Raw genomic sequence first — 27714 nt, forward strand, 5'->3', positions numbered from 1 at the left:
ATGGGCTTGCATCATTGACATCCCCTGCAATTGTCAGGCAGCAAGTCTCAATTCTAGGAGTTTACAAGTTGGAGAGTAAAGACAAATACACACGAAACCATTAAATATCATTGCCAGAGTTTATATTGATAAAACACGCCAGAGGTTCTTGAATAGAGGATTGATTCTATAAACTGATGGTTTAGGAAAACGTTTAGAATAGCACGCAGGAGGAACCAGAATAGGAAGGAAAAGACAAGGTGTGTCTAGATATTGACAATGACGCAAATATCAGGTGATAAGGACCCAGACCCTGGCAGTGGATATAGAAAGGAATGTTGGATTCGAAAAAATTTACAAAATTTGATGCCTGATTGGAAGTAATGGAATAATGAGAGAAGAGTCAAAAAAAATCACTCAATTTTCTCTACAGAAGAACAACAACAGCAACAAAAGAAAACAACATGTGATGTTATTCTCAGATAAAAGGAAAGAAAAGTGGGAGATTAACTTGGAGATAAAATGATAAATTTGCCTTGGGACATGTTGAGTTTGAAACAGTGCAGACAGCTCTTATTGAAGATGGAATGCTTTTCACTGGTTGGATTCTCTGAAGAGCAGACTTTGAGATCAAGTGTGGTATGTACAGTGTTTACTAGGTTGCACCCTTGGGACTGGTACGTGGAAGTGAAGGCAAGAAAGTGATACTGGGTAGAGGGAGAAGTTGAGCTGTGATGCAGGCCCAGCAACAAGTTCAGCTGACCCTGCAGGACACCCTAGAGCATAAAAGGCCAGTTAGATTCGCCCAGTGTAGGGTCAAAATCATCGAGCTTTATAACCCCAATGATTGGATGGGCTTCCCTGGAGAGGGGCATGACTTGGACAAAGCAGCTAAGGCTGTTCCTGGAGAGGCTGACAGCCAAAGCAAATAGCCCTTCATTAAAGGGGGCACATCCCAGTAACTCCCACAATTACAAAACTGTGGTGGAGATGAGAGTTGGAGCTAAAGCAAAGTTAGTTAATTAGTGAATCCAGTTCTGTTTCTGCTTCTAACATTGGTAAACGTAACACAAAATCTACCATGGTTGTAGTTGTCATTTTCTGAAATGCTGGATTATCCTAGCAGGAAATAAAAGAATTTTAGAATTGTGGAGTAGTCATTCATGTGTTGACTTTTATAAAAGCACATATGTCTCTAAAATGAATGATTATCCTTACCTACAACATAATAAATAAGCAAATTTAAAAACTGCTAATTACCGTTGCTCATGCTTGCTAGCCAATAGCTAGCTTCGGGGGCTGGGCCATGAAATACAGCAGTAGTCAATAAAAGGAATGAGAATTTTAAAACAATTCTGAACATTTCTTAACTTATCTGTTTAGGGACACATAGACTGTGATATTTCACTGGTTTTTGAATACTTTATCTAAAGGGGTAACTTTAAAAATATTTTTATGTTACCAAATGTTTAAATTTTTGTCATATTAATGACAAATAAATGTTCACAAATATTTCTAGATATTATCTAGAGTTCATGTTCATCCACTATTTGTCAGCCACACTTTTTCCTTCTAAATACATGTCAAAGTTCTGTATCATTTCTCACTTAAATACTATTATTCTATTTAGAAATCTTAAGTAGACTGGTAGAAAATCTTTGCAAAACACACATCTAATAAAGGACTGGTATCCTATTCAACCCTCCCCCATCCCCAAACCAAGGCAACCACTCATCTTTTTACTCTCTCCACAGTTTTATCTTTTCCTGAATTCATATAGTTGGAATATACAGTATGTAGCCTTTCAGATTGACTTCTTTCACTTAGGAATATGCAATTAAGGTTCCTCCATGTCTTTTCATGCCTTGATGGCTCTTTTCCATTTGAGCACTGAGTAATAGTCCATTTATTTGTTCATTCACCTGCGAAAGGACATCTTGGTTGCTTCTCAGTTTTGGAAATTTTGGATAAAGTTGTTATAAACATCCATGTGCAGGTTTTTGTGTGGACATGTTTTTCATTCATTTGGTAAGTACCAAGAAGCATGATTGCTGAATCATATGGTAATAGTAGTTTAGTCTTATAAGAAACCACCAAACTGTCTTCCAAAGTGGCTTTAGCATTTTCCACTCCCATCAGCAATTCATGAGAGTTCCTGTTGCTTTCCATTCTTGGAGAATTTGTTGCTGTCCGTGCTTTGAAGTTTAGCCATTCTAATAGGTGTGCAGTGGTATCTCATTGTTGTTTTAATTTGCAATACCCTAATGACATATGAACTTTGAACATCTTTTCATATGCTTATTTGCCATCTGTATATCTTTGGTCAGGCATCTGTTCAGATCTTTTCCACATTTTTTAATGGGGTTGCTTATTTTCTTATTGTTGAGGTTTTAGAGTTCTTTGCATATTTTAGATACCAGTCATATATTAGATGTGTGTTTTGCAAAGATTTTCTGCCGGTCTGCTTAAGATTTCAACTTAACTTCCCTTTTAGTATTATCTTAGTCGGTTTTTAGAGTTGAACATATTACATTTTTTTTCTTTCAAGTACAAATAACTTCTTACTTTAAATACATCATAATGATAGGTCATGTAACATTTTTACAGCATTTTTGAATAAAATTGTATAGGTAGTAAAGAGGGGGCCTTAAGTTAGTCAAAACTTACCCTAAAATATTTTCTTATGCAAGAAGAAAAAAATTAAGATTAGAATAAAGTTCAGCTGGGAGAACCAGAAAACAAAAACCGAAACAAGAATATTAGTGGCTTAAATAAAATAGATGCTTATTTCTCTCTCATGTAAAGATCCAAAGGTATGTATACTAGATAAGTATGGCAGCTCTGCTCCACAAAGTTTCTGTGTTGTCATGGTGATAACCTTGTCTCTCAATAGAATAATAGTATTTAAGTGAGAAATGATACAGAACTTTGACATGTATTTAGAAGGAAAAAGTGTGGCTGACAAATAGTGGATGAACATGTACTCTAGATAATATCTAGAAATATATGTGAACATTTATTTGTCATTAATATGACAAAAATTTAAACATTTGGTAACATAAAAATATTTTTAAAGTTACCCCTTTAGATAAAGTATTCAAAAACCAGTGAAATATCACAGTCTATGTGTCCCTAAACAGATAAGTTAAGAAATGTTCAGAATTGTTTTAAAATTCTCATTCCTTTTATTGACTACTGCTGTATTTCATGGCCCAGCCCCCGAAGCTAGCTATTGGCTAGCAAGCATGAGCAACGGTAATTAGCAGTTTTTAAATTTGCTTATTTATTATGTTGTAGGTAAGGATAATCATTCATTTTAGAGACATATGTGCTTTTATAAAAGTCAACACATGAATGACTACTCCACAATTCTAAAATTCTTTTATTTCCTGCTAGGATAATCCAGCATTTCAGAAAATGACAACTACAACCATGGTAGATTTTGTGTTACGTTTACCAATGTTAGAAGCAGAAACAGAACTGGATTCACTAATTAACTAACTTTGCTTTAGCTCCAACTCTCATCTCCACCACAGTTTTGTAATTGTGGGAGTTACTGGGATGTGCCCCCTTTAATGAAGGGCTATTTGCTTTGGCTGTCAGCCTCTCCAGGAACAGCCTTAGCTGCTTTGTCCAAGTCATGCCCCTCTCCAGGGAAGCCCATCCAATCATTGGGGTTATAAAGCTCGATGATTTTGACCCTACACTGGGCGAATCTAACTGGCCTTTTATGCTCTAGGGTGTCCTGCAGGGTCAGCTGAACTTGTTGCTGGGCCTGCATCACAGCTCAACTTCTCCCTCTACCCAGTATCACTTTCTTGCCTTCACTTCCACGTACCAGTCCCAAGGGTGCAACCTAGTAAACACTGTACATACCACACTTGATCTCAAAGTCTGCTCTTCAGAGAATCCAACCAGTGAAAAGCATTCCATCTTCAATAAGAGCTGTCTGCACTGTTTCAAACTCAACATGTCCCAAGGCAAATTTATCATTTTATCTCCAAGTTAATCTCCCACTTTTCTTTCCTTTTATCTGAGAATAACATCACATGTTGTTTTCTTTTGTTGCTGTTGTTGTTCTTCTGTAGAGAAAATTGAGTGATTTTTTTTGACTCTTCTCTCATTATTCCATTACTTCCAATCAGGCATCAAATTTTGTAAATTTTTTTCGAATCCAACATTCCTTTCTATATCCACTGCCAGGGTCTGGGTCCTTATCACCTGATATTTGCGTCATTGTCAATATCTAGACACACCTTGTCTTTTCCTTCCTATTCTGGTTCCTCCTGCGTGCTATTCTAAACGTTTTCCTAAACCATCAGTTTATAGAATCAATCCTCTATTCAAGAACCTCTGGCGTGTTTTATCAATATAAACTCTGGCAATGTTATTTAATGGTTTCGTGTGTATTTGTCTTTACTCTCCAACTTGTAAACTCCTAGAATTGAGACTTGCTGCCTGACAATTGCAGGGGATGTCAATGATGCAAGCCCATCGTTGGGCTAAATTAGAAATAATTAAATATTATGTAATAAATATTACCTTCAGAAATGCATATTGAAAATCTTTAAAGAACTTTAACCTGGTTTACCTATTATTTCTTCTTATTGCTATAACACACTCTTAATTCTGATTCTTTAATACTTCAGTAAATTGTAGGGAATGAAAGATGAGGATTTAAATGATTAACAATAAGTGAAAACTTATTTAATAAAATGCCTTACTTACTTTTCTGAATGCAAGATAAACTAGGTAACACTCTAAAATGTAATTTACAAAATAACAAGTGTCAATATTTCATTTTGAGTAAACATTTCGTATTCTAAAAATGCTTAATACGTTTGTCGGTTTACTCAAATCAGGATGCACATAACTTGTTGGCAGTTATGAATAAATCTGTTGCCAGAGTTAAGGAAAGCCATTGGCAAAAGGGCCCTTAGAACTATATGCTGGATTCTCCCAATGGGTAACTACAAGTATTAGGAAACTTTATGGTGTTAATTTGAGGAAGAATTCTCTGGGGAAAATTCTTCTCTTCATCATTTTCTAAAGAAAGCCATCGTTTAACACTACTCAGCCATAAAAAAGAATGACATTTTGCCATTTGCAACAAAATGGATGGACTTGGAGGGCATTACGCTAAGTGAAATAAGTCAGACAGAGAAAGACAAATACTGTATGATATCACTTATACGTGGAGTCTAAAATATACAACAAACTAGTGAATATAGCAAAAAAGAAACTCACAGATCTAGAAAACAAATTTGTCGTTACCAGCGGGAAGGGGGAAGGCGGGAAGGGCATGATAGGGGTAGGGGATTAGGCGATGCAAACTACTATGTATAAAATAAATAAGCTACAAGGATGTATTGTACAACACAGGGACTATAGCCAATAGTTCATAATAACTACAAATGGACTATATCCTTTAAAGATTGTGAATCACTATGTTGTACAACTGAAAATTATATAATATTGTACATCAACTATACCTCAATTTTTTTTTTTTAAAGAAGAAAGTCATTGTGTTTAATGCTATGGAGCAATAATATGTCTAAGAATCAGACACCTGGAATGTTTGGTCTCATTCTAAGAATATATAGATCATTAGAAATTAGCCCACAACTTTATCTTAATAGGATTTTGTCTTGTTGAAACATCTGAATTTCAAAGGTTAAAGAACAATTAAGCTTTTTTTCTACGTCAGGAAACAATAAAATGATACAACCATCATGGTATATGCACAAAAGAAATTTCCCTCTTTTTTATGGGAGAGTCTGCCTTATAGTTTGTAGCCTAATCAGGTTGACACATTACAAAGCCACTACTGTTGACAAAAACATCTTAGGATCTACGATCTAAGGAGGGAGTCTAACTAACTAGTGATGATATGTCTTAGAGATCTTTTTGGGAACTTGGGTAGACCAGTCTCCTAATTTTAACTGTCATGAAATAATTGGAGATGCTGAAAGAACTCAGGTGCCCCACAATGTGAACCTTGTTCACAACTGGAGTAGAAATATGTAAACCTTTCACCGACATTTCCAGGCAATTTGGATATAGGAAAAGAAAATGACATTTATGGCAGACTGCTGGTTATTCTCCAATATTCAGTTTCCATTTTTTCTGTAGTAGTATGGTTCCTAATTTTCATCTGGGCTTATGACCACCCTGAAAAAAGACTGCTAGTTTATAGTTAGTTCTGGACAGTCAACTAAGTGCTGCTCAATGGGACGCAAGTATATGTGGTGTATGCAATTTCTGGGATGTGTTGTTAAGAGAAGGATACATCCTTCTTTTATTTCTTCTTTCTTGCTAGGTAGATTGAAGATGCCATGCTTGGAGCTGTAGCAGTCACTTTGAACTGTGAAGGTTACCTCAGCAATGGAGATCGAATACATCAGAGCAACAGGATAGAAATAAGGTGGCTCCCTCATACAGGAAAGCCCTGTATCACTTACCTCCAGACATTGGTGTTGATCAAAATCCTGACCACTGCCTAGGTAGGTGTAAGTACTATCCTCTCTAAATAAAGTTACATGATGACTATAGAGTCATCTTGGTAAGATTTCTGCTTTCTGATTTTTGTGAGTAAAAGCTTGTTTCCACCAATTGTTAAAAATCTTGTCTATCTTGTTAACATTAATAACCAGAGGATGTTGTTTGTAGCCATGGAACAGAGAGAGGTTAACTAGTTTGAATTGGATCAGATCTTGTAACTGTGACTTAATTACTATAAATTAATTGACATAATTTACATAAAGATGTTTGTCTTCTCTTGCAAGGGTCAGAATTTTAAGTTAGAATTATATTTTTCATGAATTTGTGTATTCATTGTGCTTTTAACATTTCATTTATTAGTTACTTTTTATTACCGTAGTTTATTATTTTAAAAATGGCTTCTCTTTTAATTAAAAGTCTTTCACTTAGTTTTTGCAAAGATCATAAGTGAACTTTTTTGCCACTTCTTGTAAAATTGCTACTCTTCTCTTTTTATTTTTCAATCTATTTTTAATTAAAACATGTATTGAGGTATTGTTTCAGGTGTACAACATAAAATTACTACTCTTCTTGCTTGCACTTTTACAGATGAAACAACTGAAATATTTGATTTTCTTTAAAAGTTTTAATTTCTAATTAAAAAGTGTCTTATTTAATGCTCTCTTCTGGATTCTCTCATTCTGATTTGTTATGAGAATTGACCTTCATATTTGACAAGGAGGTCATCGACAACCCTGTGAAGGTGGAGGAAGCCGTTTGGAGTGAGATGAGGGAAGAATATGAAAAAGTGGAGATAGTGCCTGTAGAAGATGTTTTCATAAGTGTGTCGGAAAAGCCGATAAGTAGAATTTCATAGGCTCATGAGAAAGATCTGGTAGAGAAGGAGTTCCAGGAACAATTTAACTCAACACAAAGGAGCCATTATCTATGCAAGCCATGATGGATGTTCCATTCTTCAAAAATCTCACGTGCTTGGCACGTAGACAATCCAGTGGGCCGGTCAGGGTGAAATGGGGAATAAGATAAGCTCACAAACATATAGGCACAGTACCCAGTGCCATTGTAGGAATGAAAATGTAAGAAAAAGGAAGGATAAATCACCTCTACTTGGGTTAAACAGAAAAAGGCTTCATGGAGGAGAAGGCATTTGAGGAAGTTACCGTTTTTTGGCTCTATAAGTCACGTCAAGGTCAATTCCTCACAAGGAGGCCTGATCATTATGTCTCAAAGTGATGTTTTCACGTGCGTGCATGCTTTTCTCCTACATTGGACAGGATCTAGAGCAGTGCTTGGCACAGAGTAACCGTTCAATATTAAATCACTATAATAAAAACAATATTATGATAGTAAATACTGTCTGGATGAGTAAAGGAGTGAATGCATGTATGCATTAATAAGTGGCAGTGAGCTCCTCAGGGGCGGTGGACCTTATTTTGATTATCTCTGAACCCCGATCTCGCTGCGTGTACCGTGTGTATTACTGGCAGTTCACCGGGCGCTCTAATTTCAAAGAGCAGTCTCCAGGGCCAGCCTGGCTGGGGCGGGTTCCAAGCCCCGGGCCGGGAGCGACGACTCCGGGCGGTAGGGGGCGCCGGCGTGCGGCTGGGCCGGTCCCCCGGCACCACCCGCGCGAAACCGGACCCGGGTCTACGCCATGCGCGTGCGGCTACCACTGCTGCGCACCAGCTGGGCCTGGCGCTTGGGCGCCCCGGCTGCCGCTGCCGCCGCCCGCCTGCCGCGGGGAGCGAGCGCAGGGCCCGGGCCGCGCCGCGCCATGGCTTTTTACCGCACAGAGGAGCGCGGCCAGCCCCACTCTCCCGGTTACCGCCTCTTTTTCAGTAAGTAGCTCGAGGGGGTCCCACCGCGCGCCGCGCCGGAGGCTCGGGATGGGAGCGCGGCCTCCATCCCCTCCCTCTTTCGGGCCCGCCGCGATCGCCGCGCGGTTCTGGTCACTTTCCCGCACGCGGGGGCCAGCGCCGAGCCATGGGAGCTGCCAGAGATGGGGGCGGCGGACTAAGTCCCCAAACGCGGAGCGCGAGACGCAGGGCGGCCGGCTGGGCCGCGCCCGGGTCACCCTGGGCGCGGCCAACCGCCCTCCCCGAGCCGCGGGCGGAGCGCGCGTGGGAGTGCGCCCGGTCACCTGGCCGGGTCGGCAGCCGTTAGCCCAGCCCGCGTCACTGTTCTGGGTTCGCGTTAGCTCCCAACGCGAGGAGCAGAGTCCACTGTTTAGCCGACCTCCCTTACCCTCCCCCCTACCCTCCCGTCCCCCTCCCCTCCCCTCCTTTCCCCTCCCCTCCCCTCCTTTCCCCTCCCCTCCCCTCCTTTCCCCTCCCCTCCCCTCCTTTCCCCTCCCCTCCCCTCCTTTCCCCTCCCCTCCCCTCCTTTCCCCTCCCCTCTCCTCCCCGTCCCCTCCCCTCCCCTCCCCGTCCCCTCCTTTCCCCTCCCCTCCCCCTCCCCCTCCCAGTGGATGTAACAAAACTCCTGCTGAGGGCCGCCCATGAGGCGGGACTTCGGAGATGACAGGTCCAGTGGTTCTTTTTCAGGGCAGGGACTCTGATGAAGGGCCTCCCAGCAGCGTGAATTTATACTCACGAGTTTGCACCTTGAATGCGATCCACGATCAAGAGCCTCGCTGGTTGCAAAGTAGCTCATTCAACTCCGCAAATTGAGCAAACCCAGAGGGCGAAGCGACTTGGGGCACTGACCTGGCCGACTAAGATGGGAAAACACCCAGGTCTCCATTATTCTCATTTTTCTTTGCATCCCGATATTTCACTGTGTAGGTTAGCTATGATGTGAAATAGCCAGGTTGGTTGAGTTGCTTTCATGCCTCACTGATTTCAGAGCCCCGAGGGGAGTAGTACCTTTTTTTCTGTAAAGTCGACCTTGCCTTATCGCCCACCTGTTAGGAACACCAGCTCTAGAGAATTTCAGATCTCAGCTCGAATCCTGGATTCTTTAGCTCTTAGCTCTGGGACCCTGGACGAGTTTCCTAACTTGCTGAGCCTTAGTTCTTCTCATCTGTAAAATAGGGCTGTAAGACTTACAAGGCATAGTGTATGCAAATGATTAGTCACCAGGTCTAGAATATAAATTCTATTGTTAATAATACTTGTGATCATTATTGATACCTGTAATTTATAAAATGTTTATATGTATGCTATCTGAGCTTAGGGTCGAGGAGTATTTTATGGAAGAGAAAGCTGAATTTGAATAGTTTTGTGGTTATAATGCAGTTGATACTAAAATTCCCATTTTCTTCAGAATTGACTCCATATTCTTTTCCATCCTAATTTGGTCAAGACTGATCAGGTAGAAGGGGACCATTAACAAGAAGACCCAAATTTCTGAATGGATTGTTCCAAAAGGTTACAAAGCAATGGTTTGAGGAACAACTTTCCATAGAAACAGTGTTACAAAATGGCAGTTAGGTTTTTAAGTAGATAAAAGCTGTCTAACTCATAAAATGGTGAAAGTAATACAGTAATAAATGACCAAAAAGTCAATAAATATTTATAAAATGTGCTGGACACTGTTAGATGTGGCACTGAGGAAATTTTAGTTATGGGCCCTGACCTCAAGAGATTGGTGATATCAATATAATTAATTAAGGAAAGTATAAAAACACTAAAAAATTCAAATAAAATTATTTGAATGTTGGCTGAGAAAAAATAGTCTTGAGGCTCCTAGAGCATATGGTGTAACCCACTGAGCACTGACTTTGGCATGGGGAGTCCTAGGCCTTGGTTCTCACTCTGCTGTAACTCACTGTGTGCTGATTGGCCAGGTGATGGCTTCATTTCTTACATGTTCAGTTTCTTTAGCTGTAAAATGAAGGAGTTGACCTACCAGTGATCTTAAAGGTCCTTCTTAGTGATGATAGTCCTTGGAGACATTGGATGAATAATAGATACTCTTAACATTATGTATTGGGGCTGGGCCTCTGTTAGGTATTTTTGAGGCTATATTGGCCTCTCGCTGTGGTTTGTTTCTTTAGCTGCAAGTGTATTTCAGACTCACGATTTTCTTTAACTGGAATGCCACAAATAAAATACATATATATTTTTTTCACTCAGTTGGAACAAATGACAGAAAAGAAGAAAAAAGGTTTTACTGAGGTAAATGGGCAAAAATTGGAAGAAAGGAGAATGTGGTTTGGGGGAGGGGCCAGGTGGTGAGATAGTCATTGGAAGGTATTGTTGGGTTGAACAATTCCTGAACTAAACGCCAGATGGCATCCTTGGCCCAAGACTGTTTACTGCCTGCTGGAAGGGGTAGGACAAAGTGAAAGGAAGCCCCTTTAGGATTAAGGGGTAAGGGGTAACAATGAACAATTTGCTCTTTATAAAGGTGGTCACAAATTGTATATTTTATACTTTGGCAGTATGTATGTGCAGTAGTATGGTGCAGTTCGCTCCCTTCAAAGAAGAACATGAATATAGCACTACTTGGCTGAAAAGTATTATTTAGCGTTATTACAGTGGAATCATTTCCCACATTTCCAAATATATCCCAAGCCTCTGAAATATGAGTGCAGTTGGGAGGTAGACTTTTTGGCATTTCATTTCTGTAAATGGTTCTCTTTACCATCATTCAGAAGAATTAGAATAAATGATAGATGCAGTACTTTTCTTTTCCTTTTAATTGGTGTTGAACTTTGTGGGAACAGTATTGAAGTGGGACAGGGTGACAGAGGAGAAAAAACATCCTGGTGGGAATCATGAGGCGTCCTGGCCCTGTAATGAACTTTTTGTGTGGCGTTGCATGAGTAATTGAACCTCTCTGTACCTCATTTTATTAAACCACGGAAAGAGGAGATTGGACTTGATCATTTCCAAACTGCTTAGTTGAGCACAAACATCCCATGGTATGTTACTAGGCTTTCTTTAAAGGAAGAGCTTCATGGTTTAATAAATTAGCAAAACACTTCTCATTTTATCACCTTGGGGAGTCACAATGTGCATATTAAAGTTGTTGGAAATTCTTATGTAAAGTAACTTGTCCCAACTTTTGAATCCAAGAGCCCCTGTTTCTCAGAACATTTGTTGACATCTAAGTAACTCTAGAGTTTGATGGAATTCTATTTGAGAAGCATTGGGTTCTACACTAATAGTCAAAACAGTTAGGTTGTAGCCCTGGCTTGACTATTTTAGGCATCGCTTGACATCCCCTAGCTCTGTTTCTCCATCTGTAAAACGGGGATAGCACTGATGATTTTATAGAATTGCTGTGGCAGTTAAATGAGACCATGTTTGTAAAGACTATCACTGTCTCACACATGGCACATGGTTAATGTTTAATATGAATTATTTCTTTTTCCCTTTTGACTTTAAGACCAAAATTCTTGTTACGTTTTGTGAAGGATGAGAACAATGGGATATGGATAGAATTGCATACTTTGAGTAAGTCCTGATTTATTAATTCCAAGTCTTACAGTTTTCATGGGTACCAACTTGCAGTCTTTTGAATTAGTTGTGAAATCATAACGAAGTAAGACTTGTTCATATGGGACCAAAGACATAGCACTGCATGCCAATATTCTTTGGTAGTCTACATGTTTTTGTTTTGTTAATAACTTGAAAATTCATTATTTTCGATTTTTTAACTTTTCCTAAAGGATGAGGAGAAGCTACACTTTTCATAGTTTGGATTTTTTTTTTTACTATGGGATAGGTGACTGGTTCACTTAGAGAAATAGTGCTGTAGATAACTCAGATTGCTTTTATTTAGTGTGAGAACGAATCATGCAGTTCTTTAACAATGAATTTATCATTTTAGTAAGACTGTGCTTATGTTGAAGTTACTGTATGTTTTGTTTTTTACGTATGTCGTTTGAATAGAAGGAGGGACCTGCCATTGAATGTACCACACATTAGGACTTAATAAAATTTACTGAATTACATGAAACGTGTGTTTGAGTCTTAAATATGAGTTCCTGTAACTTTTTTTTTTTATTTGGCCCATATCATAAAACTTGAATTGACACAGTAGATGATAATAGTTATTGTGTGGATATAGAAATGTTAGTTATATTTACTTGGTTTTTGTCATTGCTACAGCTTCCAATAAGAATCTCTATAAATGCTTTTAGTAATGATACGTAATAGTATGTTGGTACTTAGCATACATGTAACTATTTGATGTGTATAACATATATAATCAGGTATAAGTTTTGCAGTCCATTCAGTTTCCTCACTTGCTAATACAAGTAATAAACTTTCATCCTGATACAACTTGCTGTTATAAGAGAAAAACATATAGATTACTTACAAAATGATAGAATAAAATCTCATTTTAGTCCAGTCGAAGGGAAAGTTTTGACACTGTTTGGCAATGTCTAATGTATATTGATGGGCCAGATAGAATTCATTAGCTTATGCCCAGTAGGTGTGTAGTCTGATTTTTGACAAAGTGAAATACCAAAACGAGATGGTAGGGTGACTACAGTTGTTTGTCTTATCTCCTTCCTCATAAATATCCTATTAAAGTGATAGCAGGTGGATAAAAAAGGATAACCCTGAAACAACAAATAAGAAGGAGCCATCAGAGCCGGTGATTTCAAGATATTTATAAAGGAAGAAAAGCAGATGGAGATGTGGTTATTGATGAAGCGGCACGGAGGCAGTCCCAGCTGAAGTCTGTGTGCTGAGGGGGCTGTAGTTTCGGAAGAAGCTGAACTGCTTTGCAGAACCTTAGAGAGTTTGTGGACATGTTGATGTCAGATTGGAGAGAGAGTAAGAGACATGTGGAGCCTGACACAAGGGGGAGCAGTTTACGTTTTATCATGGAATAGCACACAGATGTTTACCATGCAGGCCTGGGGCTTAGGCGATGTGCTGGTTCCTTCTGCAGAAATTGAAGAAGGTGTTTGGAGGTCAGTAGCCCAACCTGATGGTGTCGCTGCTCAGCGGAGCTCTGGGCTCTGTGACATTTAGGGAACGCCCCAGTGTCACAGCCAGCTTCTTACCCACACGTCTCCGAGGGAAGCTGGCCGTTCAACAAGCCTCGCTGCATGCACATCAGTCTTTTCTAGCCTCTTATTAAATATAAGCCAAATTGTCAGGGATCACTTTCAGCCAGGGTTTCATCCTCTGTCTGCCAAACTGCTTTGCCAAAAGGTGTCCTCGGCCTGGTGCCATGGCGGCTCTGATGCCCGCGGTCTCCGCGGAAGAGGGAAGATGGCGCTTGATGGACCAGAACAGATGGAGCTGGAAGAGGGGAAGGCAGGCAGTGGACTCCGCCAATATTATCTGTCCAAGATTGAAGAACTCCAGCTGATTGTGAATGATAAGAGCCAAAATCTCTGGAGGCTGCAGGCACAGAGGAATGAGATTAATGCAAAAGTTCGCCTGTTGCAGGAAGAGCTACAGCTGCTGCAGGAAAAGGGCTCCTATGTGGGGGAGGTAGTCGGGACCATGGATAAGAAGAAAGTGTTGGTTAAGGTACATCCTGAGGGCAAGTTTGTCGTCGACGTGGACAAGAACATCGACATCAGTGATGTGACACCCAGTTGCTGGGTGGCTCTCAGAAATGACAGCTACACTCTGCACAAGATCCTACCCAACAAGGTAGACCCACTGGTGTCACTGATGATGGTGGAAAAGGTGTCAGATTCAACTTAAGAGATGATTGGTGGACAAGCAGATCAAGGAGATCAAAGAAGTGATCGAGCTGCCCGTTAAGCATCCTGAACTCTTTGAAATGCCGGGCATCGATCGCGCAGCCCAAGGGAGTGCTGCCGTAGGGACCCGCAGGCACTGGGAAGACACTGTTGGCCCGGGCTGTGACTCATCATACAGACTATACCTTCATTCATGTCTCTGGCTGTGAATTGGTATGGAAATTCATTGCGGAAGGAGCAAGAATGGTGAGGGAGCTGTTTGTTATGGCCCGAGAACATGCTCCATCTATCACCTTCATGGATGAAATTGACTCCATCGGCTCCTCACGGCTGGAGGGAGGCTCCAGAGAGGACAGTGAAGTCCAGCGCACGAAGCTGGAGCTGCTCAACCAGCTGGATGGCTTCGAGGCCACCAAGAATATCAAGGTCATCATGGCGACTAATAGGATTGATATCCTGGGCTCGGCACTGCAACGCCCAGGGTGCATCTACAGAAAAATTGAATTCCCACCCCCAACGAGGAGGCCCGGCTGGATATTTTGAAGATCCGTTCTTGGAAAATGAACCTGACCCGGGGGATCAACCTGAGAAAAATTGCTGAGCTCATGCCAGGAGCGTCAGGGGCTGAAGTGAAGGGTGTGTGCACTGAAGCCAGCTTGTACTCACTACGGGAGTGGTGAGTCCATGTCACCCAGGAGGACTTTGAGATGGCAGTAGCCAAGGTCATGCAGAAGGAGAGTGAGCAAAGCATGTCCATCAGGAAGCTATGGAAGTGAGGCAGATACCCTTTGTGTGGATCCCTCAAAGCTCTGTAGGACAGGAAAAGAAAAAAAAAGGTGACCTCCATGTGGCAAATTTAATGATCAATTTAAAATTCTCATCTCATGTGAATTCTCAACAGTATTTTCACAATGAAGCCCTCTTTCTTCCTTGAAATGTTTTCTTTTTCCTTCTGGGACGGTGCTTTTATCTTCTTTTGATGGCTTCTCCTTCAGCAGTCTCCCTTGCTGGATCCTCTGATCTGAACTCTAACCTTTGAAATGGCTCAGGACTCTGTTCTTAGCCCACTTATCTATCGTTCTCTCTCTAGAGCAGGGGTTGGCAAGCCCTTTCTGAAAAGGGCCAGATAGTAAATAGTTCAGGCTTTGCAAAACCTGTGGTTTCTTACAACTACTTATCTCTGCGTTGCAGGGCAAAAGCAACCAGAGAGTAAAAGTATGGGTATGGCTTTTGTTCCAACAAAAGGTTATTTACAAAAATAACAACAGGCCATGTGCTGGCTTTGGCCCATGCTCTGGAGTTTCTGTTGTTGCTTTTGCTGTAGATGATCCCATCCAGTCCTGTAGCTTGAGATACCATCTATGCCTCCCAGATGTGTAACATTAGCTCTAGTCTCTTCTTGAGCTCAAGATTTACAGATGCAGTAAGTGTACTCTGTATTTCCACTGAAACGTCTAAGAAGCATCTAAAGGTTAACGTATACAAGACAGAGCTCTTGGTCCCCTACCCCCACCCAACTATTTCTTTCTGTCTTCTCACCTATAAGCAGTAACTTAGGAATCACTGTTGTGGCCACCACTACTCTTAGCCCATATCTAGTTCATTAGTTTCTCCCTTCAGTCCAGCTTTTTTTTTTTTTTTTTGCGATATTCGGGCCTCTCACTGTCGTGGCCTCTCCCGTTGCGGAGCACAGGCTCCGGACGCGCAGGCCCAGTGGCCATGGCTCATGGGCCCAGCCGCTCTGCGGCACGCGGGATCTTCCCAGACCGGGGCACGAACCCATGTCCCCTGCATTGGCAGGCGGACTCTCAACCACTGCGCCACCAGGGAAGCCCCAGTCCAGCTTTTGAAATGTATGCAGAAGACAATTCTCTCCACTCCCACCCTTGCCACTATATCCATGTCACCATTGTCTTTCACTTGACCAATTGCAGTAGCCTCCTGATTCTTCACCTTGCCTCCACCATTGTCCCCTGAAGTCTGCTTTCCACCAGAAGTCATCTTGATTCTTTAAGATGTACATCTGATCATGCCAGGTTCTGCTCCTCGTATACAAGTTCCTGTGTGGCCTGATACTGGGCTTCCCCTCTGAATTCATTGCTTACCACTCTTCCTTTTGATCACTGTGCTCCAGCCATCCTGGCCTCCTGACTGTTTCTCAGACACGCCGTGCATATTCTTGCCTCTGAGCTTGCTCTGCATGCAGTGTTCCTGTCTAGATGTCTGCTTGACTCACGTCCTCACTTCATTCAGCTCTGTGCTGAAGTGTTACCTATCAGAGAGATCTTCCCTGGCATTTCCATATTTCTCTCTTTCCCTCCTTTCTTGCCCTGTACCTGCTAGAGTTAAAAACATCTTCATTGCTCCTATGCATCGCCTCCCCCACCGGAGTATAAGTTCCGTAAAAGCAAGGAATTTGTATAGCTAGTACCTAAAACAGTGCTTGGGATACTGTATGTGTTCAGTAAATATTTACTGAATGAATGATTTTAAGAAAACCTCTTAAGCTAAATGGGAAAAAAAGAAAGTAGAAAGAGAACTTGAATTTTTCAGAGTCGCATGGGTGTCCTCTGAGATTTCAGAAGCGATGGCGCCCGTTAAGAAGGAAGAGGAGGCTGTGAAGAAAAGGCAATCAAAGAACAAGAACTCTTGGAAATTAAAATTGTGATGTTAAGACAAAGAAGTCAGTGGATGGTGTAGTGGGTTGAATGGTGTTCTGTTGTTTTAAGCCACCAGGTGTGTGCTAATTTGGTATAGCAGTCCTAGAAGGCTGATACAGAGGAGTTAGAACATAAGGTAAATAAATCTACCAGAAAGTAAACAAAATGTCTGAGACAGCAAAAAAATGAGGAAGAAAGAAGAGACATAGAGATTTAATCTAGGAAGCCTAACATTTGGCTAATATGAGTTCCAGAAAAAAAAGAACAGACAAAACGAAGAAGAATTTTCCAAGGAATAGTGGAAGAGATCTAAGAATTTAAGTACCCAAGTGTTCTGAGTCCCAGACACTTTCTTGTGAAATCTCTGAAAACTGACGCTTTTATAAAGAAGACGCTAAAAGTCCCTGGGGTTGGGGTCGGGGGTGGGGAGGGAGAACAGGTCACCTGCAGAGGACTGAGAATCAAACTGGTATCTGACTGACCCAGCAGCGCTGAAAGCTCAGCAACTGGACTAATGCCTTTGAAGTTCTGAGAAAATGATTTTCCTCCTAGAATTTACCCAGGCAACCATTAATCTAGGGTAAAGATTGAATCAAGACGTTTCAGACGTTTAAGGACTTGGGAAATTTACCTCCCATGCATCCTTTCTTACACAACACAAGTTAGGGATATGCTTCTGCAAAACATGTAAGTAAACCAAAAAAGGTGAATGCATGGGATCCAGAAAACAGATCTAAGCTGGAAACCAACAAAGCAGAGTCTAAGGGTGCCAAGAAAGCTTCCAATCCAGATTGCAACAGGAAGAATGAGATTTCCAAAGGGAGCCGCTTGGGTAGAGAGAGAATTCCATAGTTTTTATGGAAGCTGTGAGACATTTGAATAATTGATAGATATGATTATGACTGACAATGGAAGGAAGAAAATTAGAAGCACAAGTCATAGAAGCTGAACAAGAAAGGAAATTTATTTATGACATTCTACCTGGCCAAAAATCAACACACAGTGTTTCTTAAACTTGCCTGGCTATATGAATTATTTGGGGGTGCTTGCTAATAATACAGATATCCAGATTTCTCTCCTTAAGATTTTGATTAGATATGGGGGTCCAGCGATCTGTTTAACAAGTAATTCAGATTTTTCTTAATCTTAGGAAATATACTAACAGGAAAAGCATAGAAAACTCAGTGTGATTATAGAACATTTTATGAGCCTTGAAAAAATAAAAGTGCAGAAGATAAAATTAGAAGAGAGAAGGATGAAGAAAGAGAGGTAAAAAGCCAGTTAGCTGAGTCAAGAAATACTGTATATGTTTGGTGGAGCAAGGACTAAAGCTGTGAAGTATTAAGATTGGCCAATAGAGAATTTAAAGGGAAAGGTTGGGGTCAAATTAACTAAACTTACCTCTCAGAGCTGAAATCAGTAGACAATATTCTAAAATTGTAAATTAAAAACTAACCATATAAATATATTATTTAGGGAGATGAAGATAACATCTAGATCTAAAGTAAGTTAAGGAGGCCTAGGTGGGTTGCTCTAGAGTGGAGCTGGATTGGAGAGAGGTGGGGACTTTTTTTAACCATGCACATGCATTGCTTTGTTTAAATAACAACAAAATAGATTTTTATAAAAGTAAATTGGCAACGACTTGGTTTCAATTGTAAAGAAGCAACCAGTCTGAGATATAGATAATGAAGTTCAAACTTAAGATTTATTGCTAGTTTTCTCTGAGGCTCTAAGAAAGGGCTGTTTCTAATCTGTGCTTCAGTTGTATCTTTACAGGGTGATTACCACAGTGCTTGCTGCATGTACCGTGTCTGTCTGTCTATGCCTCATAGGTATAATATGGATTACCCTGTTCATTTTATAGTTGATCAGGATAGGTAGTACAGGTTTCTCCACTATCCAGAAAGGGAGCAGTCCTGTGAAACCATTCGTAAGCTGAAATGGCATAAAGCAAAGAAGCAATACCTCAGGATACATCTTGCTAATGAATGCACAAAATAAATGGAGAGAAAGCACAGGTGCTCATAGACACAGTTCAAAGCTATGGCAGCTTGCTGCTGAGATGATGAGTGTATAGTTCCCAGGGAAGGAGCTTGGCTGGCCACTCTCACTGCTCAGGGGTGCTCGCTGCCTCTATAAGAGCTGCTGGAAAACACACCGAGTGCTGTTTTCGATTTTTGCCTTTTTTTGTAAAAGTGAAAATCCTCTTAGGATTTCTTTCTGTTAGCAAAAACAGGTACTAATGTAGGTCTTTTGTAAAAGTGAAGTGGCATAGAGCAAACTTTTCAAAAAGCAGGGGATACCTGTACCTATCTTTAAATCCACCTTTAGAGAATCTTAATACCCTTTAAGTGGAGCCTAATAGTATACTTATATCACTGACTCTAGAAAACTTTTAATGGGTTCTCAGCCTGCCTTTGTGTGTTAGGTCAATGGTTAGCTCTCTAATTGTGCCAAGAGGACTCCTTTATTTTTTAAATTTACAGGATGATGCTGATCCTGATAACATGTAGTACTCGCCCTGTCTTATCTGTGGGCATTGCTCACATTTTAGCACTTTTGTATTCTGGCATCTAGTATGTTGCCTTTTACATAGTACTAAATCGTATCTTGCTTAATTGAAGAAAATTGAGAAAATTAAGTTTCAGAGAAATCGAGTGGCTTAATCAGGCTCAGCAAATAACGTGGCAGATTCTTGGCCTCTGTGTTCGTTGCTCCTGTGCAAATTTATTGGCATGTTGCTCATCAAAGCATTATGATTATCAGATATCTAAGGCCCTATTTTATTTTCCCAGAAATTATTCTTTTTTTCTTTATTATTATGTTTTTATTTAAACTATTTCATGATCCAAATGGCTTCTAGTAGGTTTGGTTATCTGAGTCAGACCACTCACTTACATTTATATATCTTTTACCTTCCAAAATGGCAGTTAGAAAACAATTTTAATGTATATATTGGCATTACCTTAGTGTTTGAATATATTTAGATCCCAATTTAAAGAAAGAGATATCGCATGCTTCTCACAGATCTTTAGATTTTAGTGATCACAGCCTGGTCTAGTCCTGTTTTTCCTCATACTTGAGTAGCATGTGCTCCTCTTAACATCTTAATAAGTTTGTTGGGGCTTGTCCCCAGTTAAGGAGAGCTTTAGGGAAACTTAACACAAAATCAGTGTGCCAAAGGTATCATTTACCCTTAATTACAAAGGCAGCCTAGCTATTCTGTCAAGTTTCCTGTACTTCATTAATTTTAATAACAAACTTTCCTGGTTTGTACAACTTCCTGAATTCTTAGAGCTGAGATTATTGTTAATTTCCATCACAATGATAGGTTCCAAATGTAACAACTGAAGTAATATGCTAAAGGATTACATCTTTCTTCTCTTCAAAATTCTACCTTATCTTTGTGACTTAAAGTGGAGAAAAGGATCACAGATGGTTGATTGTTATTTGGAATAAGTGTTTCTATTTATATGTTAATATACTATATTTTTCTTAATTGCCATCTTTTTTTTATTTGCTCCATATATACTTATTTTAAAAATTACATAGGATAAAATTCACTCTTCTTTTTGGTGAACAGTTCTGAGTTTTAGTAGAAATATAGATTCATTTAAATATCATCACAATCATGATACAGAACAGTCTATCACTCCCCAAAATTTCCTGTGGCCCCTCTTTCAAGTCAACTCCACCCTCTACCCTCATCCTCTGGCAACCACTGGTCTGGTCTTTATCCCTATAGTTTTGCCTTTTCCAGATGTCATCTAAATGGAATTGTTTGAGTCTAGCTTCTTTCACTTAGCACGTTACATTTTAGATTTTTTCATTTTCTTGTGTGTATCAATAGTTCACTCCTTTCTATTATGGACTAATATACTATTCTGTAAAGTGCCATTGTGTGGGTGTAACAGTTTGTTTATCCATTTACCAGTTGGACATTGGGGTTACTTCCAGTTTTTGTGGTTATTGAGTAAAGCCACTATAAACATACACTTAGAAGATTTTGTGCAAACATAAGGTTTCATTTTTTCCTGGTTAAGTACTTAATAGTAGGATTTCTGGGTCATATGTTTAACTTTATAAGAAACTGCCAAACTCTTTTCCAAAGTTGCTGTACCATTTTCATTTCCTGCCACTACATTTTATTTTAATAAAAAATATGTAAATGTGACCCACTTAAGTACCCTTGTTATTTATAGAAAAGTAAATAATCAAGCAACAAACTGATAATTTTGTTCTTTCTGTTCTTGTGTTGCTCATAGAAGACTTTAAAATCAGGCACAGAATTTGAAATTTGATGTGGTATGCAAAAGAGAAGTTTTTTTTTTCGAGATGCATCCTTTTTAACTGATGGAAAAGAGCTTTACAGATCATAGTGAGTTTTATACCCTTTGCCACTTGTGTGCTTTTTCTCATCTTTATCCTACTTTGTGCACCGGGGTCCTTCATGAGTTAGCTTGTTGCTAGGGTGAGAAGAGAAAAATTACATTAACAGCTTGTACAGAAAAATGAAATAGTAATAGAGGTATTTGCTCAGCAAATATTTACTGAATGCCTACTAAGTGCTGGAAACTTTTCTGGATGCTGGGGATCCAGTAGAGAGCATAACAGAGCAAACAGCAACAAACAACAACAACAACAATCTTCAAGAACTTTAGTCTATTGATAAGTGCTAAGGAAAACTCACACAGCATGAGAAGAGGAAATAAAATTTTGGTGGAGTGGAGGCCATTATTAAGTTATATACTTCTAATTTTATTGGACTTAAGCCATGGCTTGCTTTTCGTTTGTTTATTTAAATAAACTTTATTTTGGAATAGTTTTAGATCTGGCAAGGTTGCAACAGTAGTACAGAATTCCAGTATATCTCTTACCACGTTTTCCCTAACGTTAACATCTTTCATTACCACTGTACATTTGTCAAAGCTAAGAAACCAACATTGGTATATACTATTAACTCAACTCCACGTTTTATTTGGGTGTCACTGGTTTTTCCACTAATGTCATTTTTCTGTCCCATGATCCAATTCAGGGTACCACATTGCATTTAGTCATTATATTTCCTTAGTCTCCTCTAATCTGACAACTTCTCAGTCGTTCCTTGTTTTTTGTTTTCTAATGACCTTGAAATTTATGAACAGTATTGGTTAGGTATTTTGTAGAATGTCCCTCAGTTTGGGTGTGTCTGATGTCTTTCTCACGATGAGACTGGAGTTCTGGGTTTGGGGGAAGTGTACGACAGAAGTGAAGTACCCTTCTCATCATGGCATATCAGGAGGTACATGCTATGAACATGACTGGTGATATTAACCTTGATCACTTGGTTAAGGGTACTGCTTGTCAAGCGTTCTCCACTGAAATGTTTTCCCCTTCCATACTCTATTCTTTGGAAGTGAGCCACTAAGTCCAGTCCACAATTGGGGGGACAGGGTAAGCTTTACTTCTTGGAGGGGAGGACGTCTACATATATTGTTTAGAATTTTTCTGAAAGTAAGACTTGTCTCTTACCCCTCATTTATTTATTTATACAATCATTTATTTGTATTACTGTGGACTCACGTATATTTATTGTATACTTTGGGTTATGATTCAATACAGGCATACCTTATTTTATTGCACTTTGTTGTACTTCAAAGATGTTGTGTTATTTACAAATAGTTTTGTGGCAACACTGTTGTACAAGTCTGTTGGTGCCAATTCCCAGCGACATTTGCTCATTCGGTGTCTCTGTGTCACATTTTCATAGTTCTTGCAATATTTGTTATGGTGATATGTGATCAATGATCTTTGGTTTTACCAGTACGACTCACTGAAGGCTCAGATGATGGTTGGTGTTTTTTTAGCAATAAAGTATTTTTTAATTAAGGTATATATATTGTTTTTTAAGATATAATATTGTTGCACACTTAGAAGACTACAGTGTAATAATGTAAGCATAACTTTTATATGCACTGTGAAACCAAAAATTTGTGTGACTTGCTTCATTGTGATATTCACTTTGTTACAGTGGTCTGAAACCAAGCCCACAGTATCTCCAAGGTTTGCCCATACCCATTATTTATTTTGTCACTCAACTTGTTCCAGCTTTGGCCTTTGGGAACTCTTTCAGGTTGGCTCCATTTCCCTTTGACATACCTCCAGCCTTTTGTTTTGAGCACTTGGTTGGTTTCTGGTAGTACAGGATATTCCAGGCTCATCTTGTATATTCTTTGCCCCAGGCTTAGAATCATCCCATTCTTCAAGAAGCCCTAGTTCTTTTCATTGGAGAATGGTATTTAGAAGCCAAGATTTGGGTGCTAGGTATACTCATTGCTACTGGAGTGTCAGCCAGTCCTCATTTTATTTATTAAGATATTTTTAAAGTCTGAATTTGAAAATTATACCAAAGAAGTAGCAGGCCAGAAGTAGAACATACCCTGACTTAAGAAATTGCAAAGTGAAAATTTTCTATGGCTGTATTAAGCCCAGCTTTTAGAAACATTCATTCCAGCAAAAGTATGCATTGGGTTATTGTATTTTGTTTAAATAATATATACTTTTAAAGGTATTTTATATATACATTTCAGTATGCAATGAGGATAAAATAGTTTCTGTTACTGAAATTTTTGTTTTAAGCTCACCTTAATATTAGCATCCTTATCACTTTGAGTGGAACAAATGATTCGTTTCTTTTAATTTGGTAGGACCTTTAATCCTTTGTTCATGTAAATTGTAGGTGGAAATTAGGAATTCTATTGCTAGGTTTCTCTTGGGAAAATTGACATCAGTTTTAGTCCATTTCACTTATTAATCAGTCTCTTTTCGAAAGTAAGATTTTTCATATTTGGGGTTTTCGTCTAATTTAGACATATTTTGCTTTGGATGTTTACGCCACAGGAATAAGTAAATGGTTTCAGCAACTCAAATATGGTTGATTTGGTGTGTACAGCAGTCCCACTTGTCTGTGGTTTTGCTTTTCACAGCTTCAATTACCCTTGGTCATATGTGGTCTGAAAATATTAAATGGAAAATTCCAGAAGTAAATATTTCATAAGTTTTAAATTGTGTGCCACACTATTCTGAGTAGTGTGATGAAATCTGGTGCTGTTCTGTTTTGTCCTGCCTTGTCCCTGTCCTGGGCATGAGTCATACCTTTGTCCAGCCTTAGTAGATATCTCGGTTGTCAGACCCACTGCCCAGGCACCACAGAGCTTGTGTTCAGGTAACCCTTATTTTCCTTAATAATGGCTCCAAAGCGCAAGAATAGTGATGCTGGCAATTCGGATATTCTCTTACTGTGCCTAATTTATAAATTAAACTTTATCATAGGTATGTGTGTATAGGAAAAAAAAAAAACATATGTAGGGTTACTATCCACAGCTTCAGGCATCCATTGGGGTCTTAGAATGTATCCCCCGAAGATAAGGGGGGACTACTGTTTTTCTCTTTCGTAATCAGATTGGAGCAAGTTTTAAAAGTTGAATTAAACTTTAAATTGGGAGTTAAAGTTAATTTTGAAAAAAAACATTAAAAACGTGTTTAAAATTTAAAAGTGGGTAAGAGTATAATTGCTCTAAAGAACAAGATAGACCATTGCTTTAATTCTGTGTTTTTGTTTATTTTCCTTTGCAGAGAATGTAGCTGGTCACTACATTTCCCCCTTTCATGATATTCCTCTGAAGGCGGACTCTGAAGAGGTATTGTTTTAACTTGTTTGGGGCATGAAAATATGTACTTCTCGTATCACCATAAAATGCTTTTTGGAAGCATCTTGAAAGGAAAGAATGTGGTCGGAAGCTGAGAAGGGCAACAGAGTTATCATAACAGGATTATAAGCCTCCTTCGTGAATTAGAATTTGGATAAGAATAGGATTCTTCCAGGAGGACTTGAGGAGAAAGAGATGTTAGTCGATAAAGCTTAGAATTTGGTCAGAAATAAAGATTTAAGGTATAGAATTTAAGAGGTTAACAAGAGGCTTATTTTAAGTAGTAGTAACAGTAGTAGTAGAAGTAATAACATTTGTGAATTATTTTGTTTGCTAGCCACCATGTGAACATATGACATTTTATTTAATCCTTATGAGTTGCTATTATCATCTCTAAGGACACCGGAGCCGAAGGCATGTTATTGACTTGTCTAAGGTCACGCAGCTGGTAAGTGCCAGAACCAGGTTTTGAACTAGCATTTCTGACCACAGAGTTCATGCTCTTTAACTACTCTACGAGACAGATGCTAGAAAGATAAAGTTGGGAAGATTGTAGTCTTTGAATAGTTATTCTTTTAGAACCTAAAATTACTTGACAGGTGTGAGGGTGGAAGGGATGTAAGTCAGGTCAGAGGGAGATCTTCTGCTGAAGGTGGAACTAAGAGGGGCTCGGAATATTGGAACCTTCCGAGGACTCTCCTGACTAGCTGGTGAGATGGCATAATTGGCAGTGGATGTTAGTAGTCACCATGACGTTGGAAGTTCTTTTCTTGAAATCTGAGTAGTTACAATAATTGGCTGACTTCATCTGTTAAGTAAGTTAACCAGGACTATGTTCCTGGTTGAGATTATATGGGGCTAGTTAGTGGGGTGGGGTTTTCTAGAACTGTGGGGAGATGAGTGTGAGGGCAGAGGCCAGTGAAGAAGTGGGAAGCTGCTTCAGATGCAAGGCTGGTTTGACCTTTTTGGTGTTACCTCAGGGACTGAATTTCAGGCATCATCCAAAGGTTCTGGAACTCTGGAGTAGGACTTACGCTGCCTTGCAGCCCTTCACAGGGCTGGACTGTCCATAACAGTGGCAGCGGGGAGAATAATAGCAAAGATTTATTGAGCGTTTGTAGTGCTTAGGCAAGCACTGTGCCCAGAGCTTGACTTGCATTATTTCAAAATGTGCCGGGCTGCTATTATCATCCTTATTTTGTTAATCAGGTTAAGTACCTTGCTCATGGTCACAAATCTAGTTTGCTGTGGAGGTGAGATTTGAACTTAGGTGCTCTAACTCCACAGACTGTATCTTTTTTTTTTTTTTAAACATTTCTTCAGGCTTTATTTTAAATGATAGCAGGTTTGAGGTCAAGAAGACAATAGGTGATGGTGACTTGATATAGTAAAAAAAAAAAAAAAAGCGAAAGGAAAGGTATTTTATTCTAAACTATTATTTACAAACACATTTAAAACTATAGTCATTTCCTATAATGTCTATAGAATTTTCTATAAATAATTTTCCCAGAAAGAGCGAGGAAAAGGATGCTCGGCAACAGGGGTACCCTTTTCTACAAAGCCTGTGTCTTAACTGCTCTTGTGTAATTCTTCTAGCTCATTACTTCCGAGGAGTATTCAGCTACAGGACAAGGAGTCATGTAATCTGGAGAGAGAAAGAAACCAATGAGAGGGCAGAAAGAACTCCACAGTACTGTGTGTGTGTGTGAATGTGCGTATGTGTATGTGTGTGTGTCCATGTGTTTTGTTTTGTCGTGGCCAGTGAGCTGTCCAACCTAGATATCTCACGTCTCCCAAAAATTCTCTTTGATTTTGGCCAAAAGTGCGTGCATTCATCTATTTATTTACTCATAGACTTATTCATTCAGTAAACAGTTATTGCATGCTTATTAGGAGCCTGACAGTATTCCAAGCACTAGAGTTGCAGTGGTAAATAAGGTGAATATAGTTCCCACTCAGCCGGAGGAGACTAACAACCTGAAAATAAACAAGTCAATCCGATAATGTTATGTGCTCAAAAACTAGAATAGGGTAAGGAGGGTAGGAGTGACTGGTGGGTGCTGCTTCAGGTGTACTGTAACAAAATCTTTATACCTGATCACAGTAACAATGATAATAATAATATTTGGAGGAATCATGTAGTAGGTAGGGGTGGAGGTGGAACAAAGAGTGGGCTTTAAACATCCCAGTGGGCATAATATTCTGCCTAAGGAGGATGGGTTTTGGGGAACATGAGATTTGGGGTTATGAAAAATTGAGGATAGGGCAGGACAAAGTATAACAGGCTATACTGGTGAATTCTGGGCCTTTTGGAGACTGGTACACACAGTGGTTATGTAAATAGGTTTCCCTGGTTCCCAGTCCTAATGGGTAGAATGGTTGCACCTTATACTTTGGGTGGTGGTATTTTAGGAACAGGAATAATGTTTCCGGGCCGGCTTGGAATAATTGTTTTGCTGTTAGTTTTTGTTTCCTCCACTAGTTGTTTTGGTGTGTAAAAGTTACATATAATGTGTGAGCATTTGTGAATGGCATAATTTTTCTTCTCAACCCACCATACACTCTTAATTTAAAAGTGCTTGATGGAGGCATAGTAATCACACCTTGGTGGAAATCACAGGCAGGAGGTGCAGCCGAGTACTTTCATGGCTTGTTAGTCATACTCCCTGAAGTTTCATTCCAATAATGAAATGACTGTTTTAAGCATAGTCACTGGAAGCTGCCAGTCTTTCCTTAAAGACTGAACAGAGCCTTTGCTTGTTTTATAAAAACTAGGAAAGTATACTTGAAAGAGATGTAGCTTTTCTGATAATTTGTTTTGTGAAACACTTTGATGCTCATGCACTGGGGATGCAAATGCTGAAGAAAAATGAAGTGGGCATTTGGTGGATTCTCTGTTGAATCAGGTTCCTGGAAGCCTCTGTAGTGGAGTGTTTATTCAATAGGCATATTTTCATTGCTCTGCAGTCAATGCAGCTGTATTCTTTCGTGAAATATCACAATCATAAATACTTTCTTTTTTAAATTGAAGTATAGTTAATTTACAGTGATTCAGGTGTACAGCAAAGTGATTCAGTTTTATATGTATACACACACACAAACACACAATATATATATATTCTTTTTCAGATTCTGTTCCATTATAGGTTATTACAAGATATTGAATATAGTTCCCTGTGCTATAGAGTAGGTCCTTGTTGTTTATCTATTTTATGTATAGTAGTGTGTATCTGTTAATCCCAAATTCCCAATTTATCCCTCC

General features: G+C 39.5%; 1 protein-coding gene and 1 pseudogene across 7 annotated transcripts in view; both read left to right on the forward strand.

Annotated features, from left to right (window-relative positions):
- The first annotated feature begins 8118 nt into the window (after positions 1 to 8118).
- Positions 8119 to 27714, forward strand: part of PPA2 (inorganic pyrophosphatase 2) — an 84227-nt gene continuing 64631 nt past the window's right edge. For 5 of the 7 annotated variants that reach the window (XM_019927751.3, XM_033856806.2, XM_073805019.1 and 2 more), the window contains exons 1-2: positions 8119 to 8318; positions 24379 to 24443. In XM_019927751.3, the coding sequence (XP_019783310.1) occupies positions 8135 to 8318; positions 24379 to 24443 (249 nt within the window). In that variant the 5' untranslated portion in view covers positions 8119 to 8134. Of the gene's footprint in view, positions 8319 to 9023; positions 9215 to 24378; positions 24444 to 27714 lie in introns of all 7 variants that reach the window. The other 2 variants (XM_019927752.3, XM_033856807.2) reach the window with 1 other exon arrangement.
- LOC101332841 (26S proteasome regulatory subunit 8 pseudogene) lies at positions 12774 to 17164 on the forward strand (annotated as a pseudogene).

This window comes from Tursiops truncatus, chromosome 5 (genome assembly GCF_011762595.2).
Source record: "Tursiops truncatus isolate mTurTru1 chromosome 5, mTurTru1.mat.Y, whole genome shotgun sequence".
Lineage (NCBI taxonomy): Eukaryota > Metazoa > Chordata > Mammalia > Artiodactyla > Delphinidae > Tursiops > Tursiops truncatus.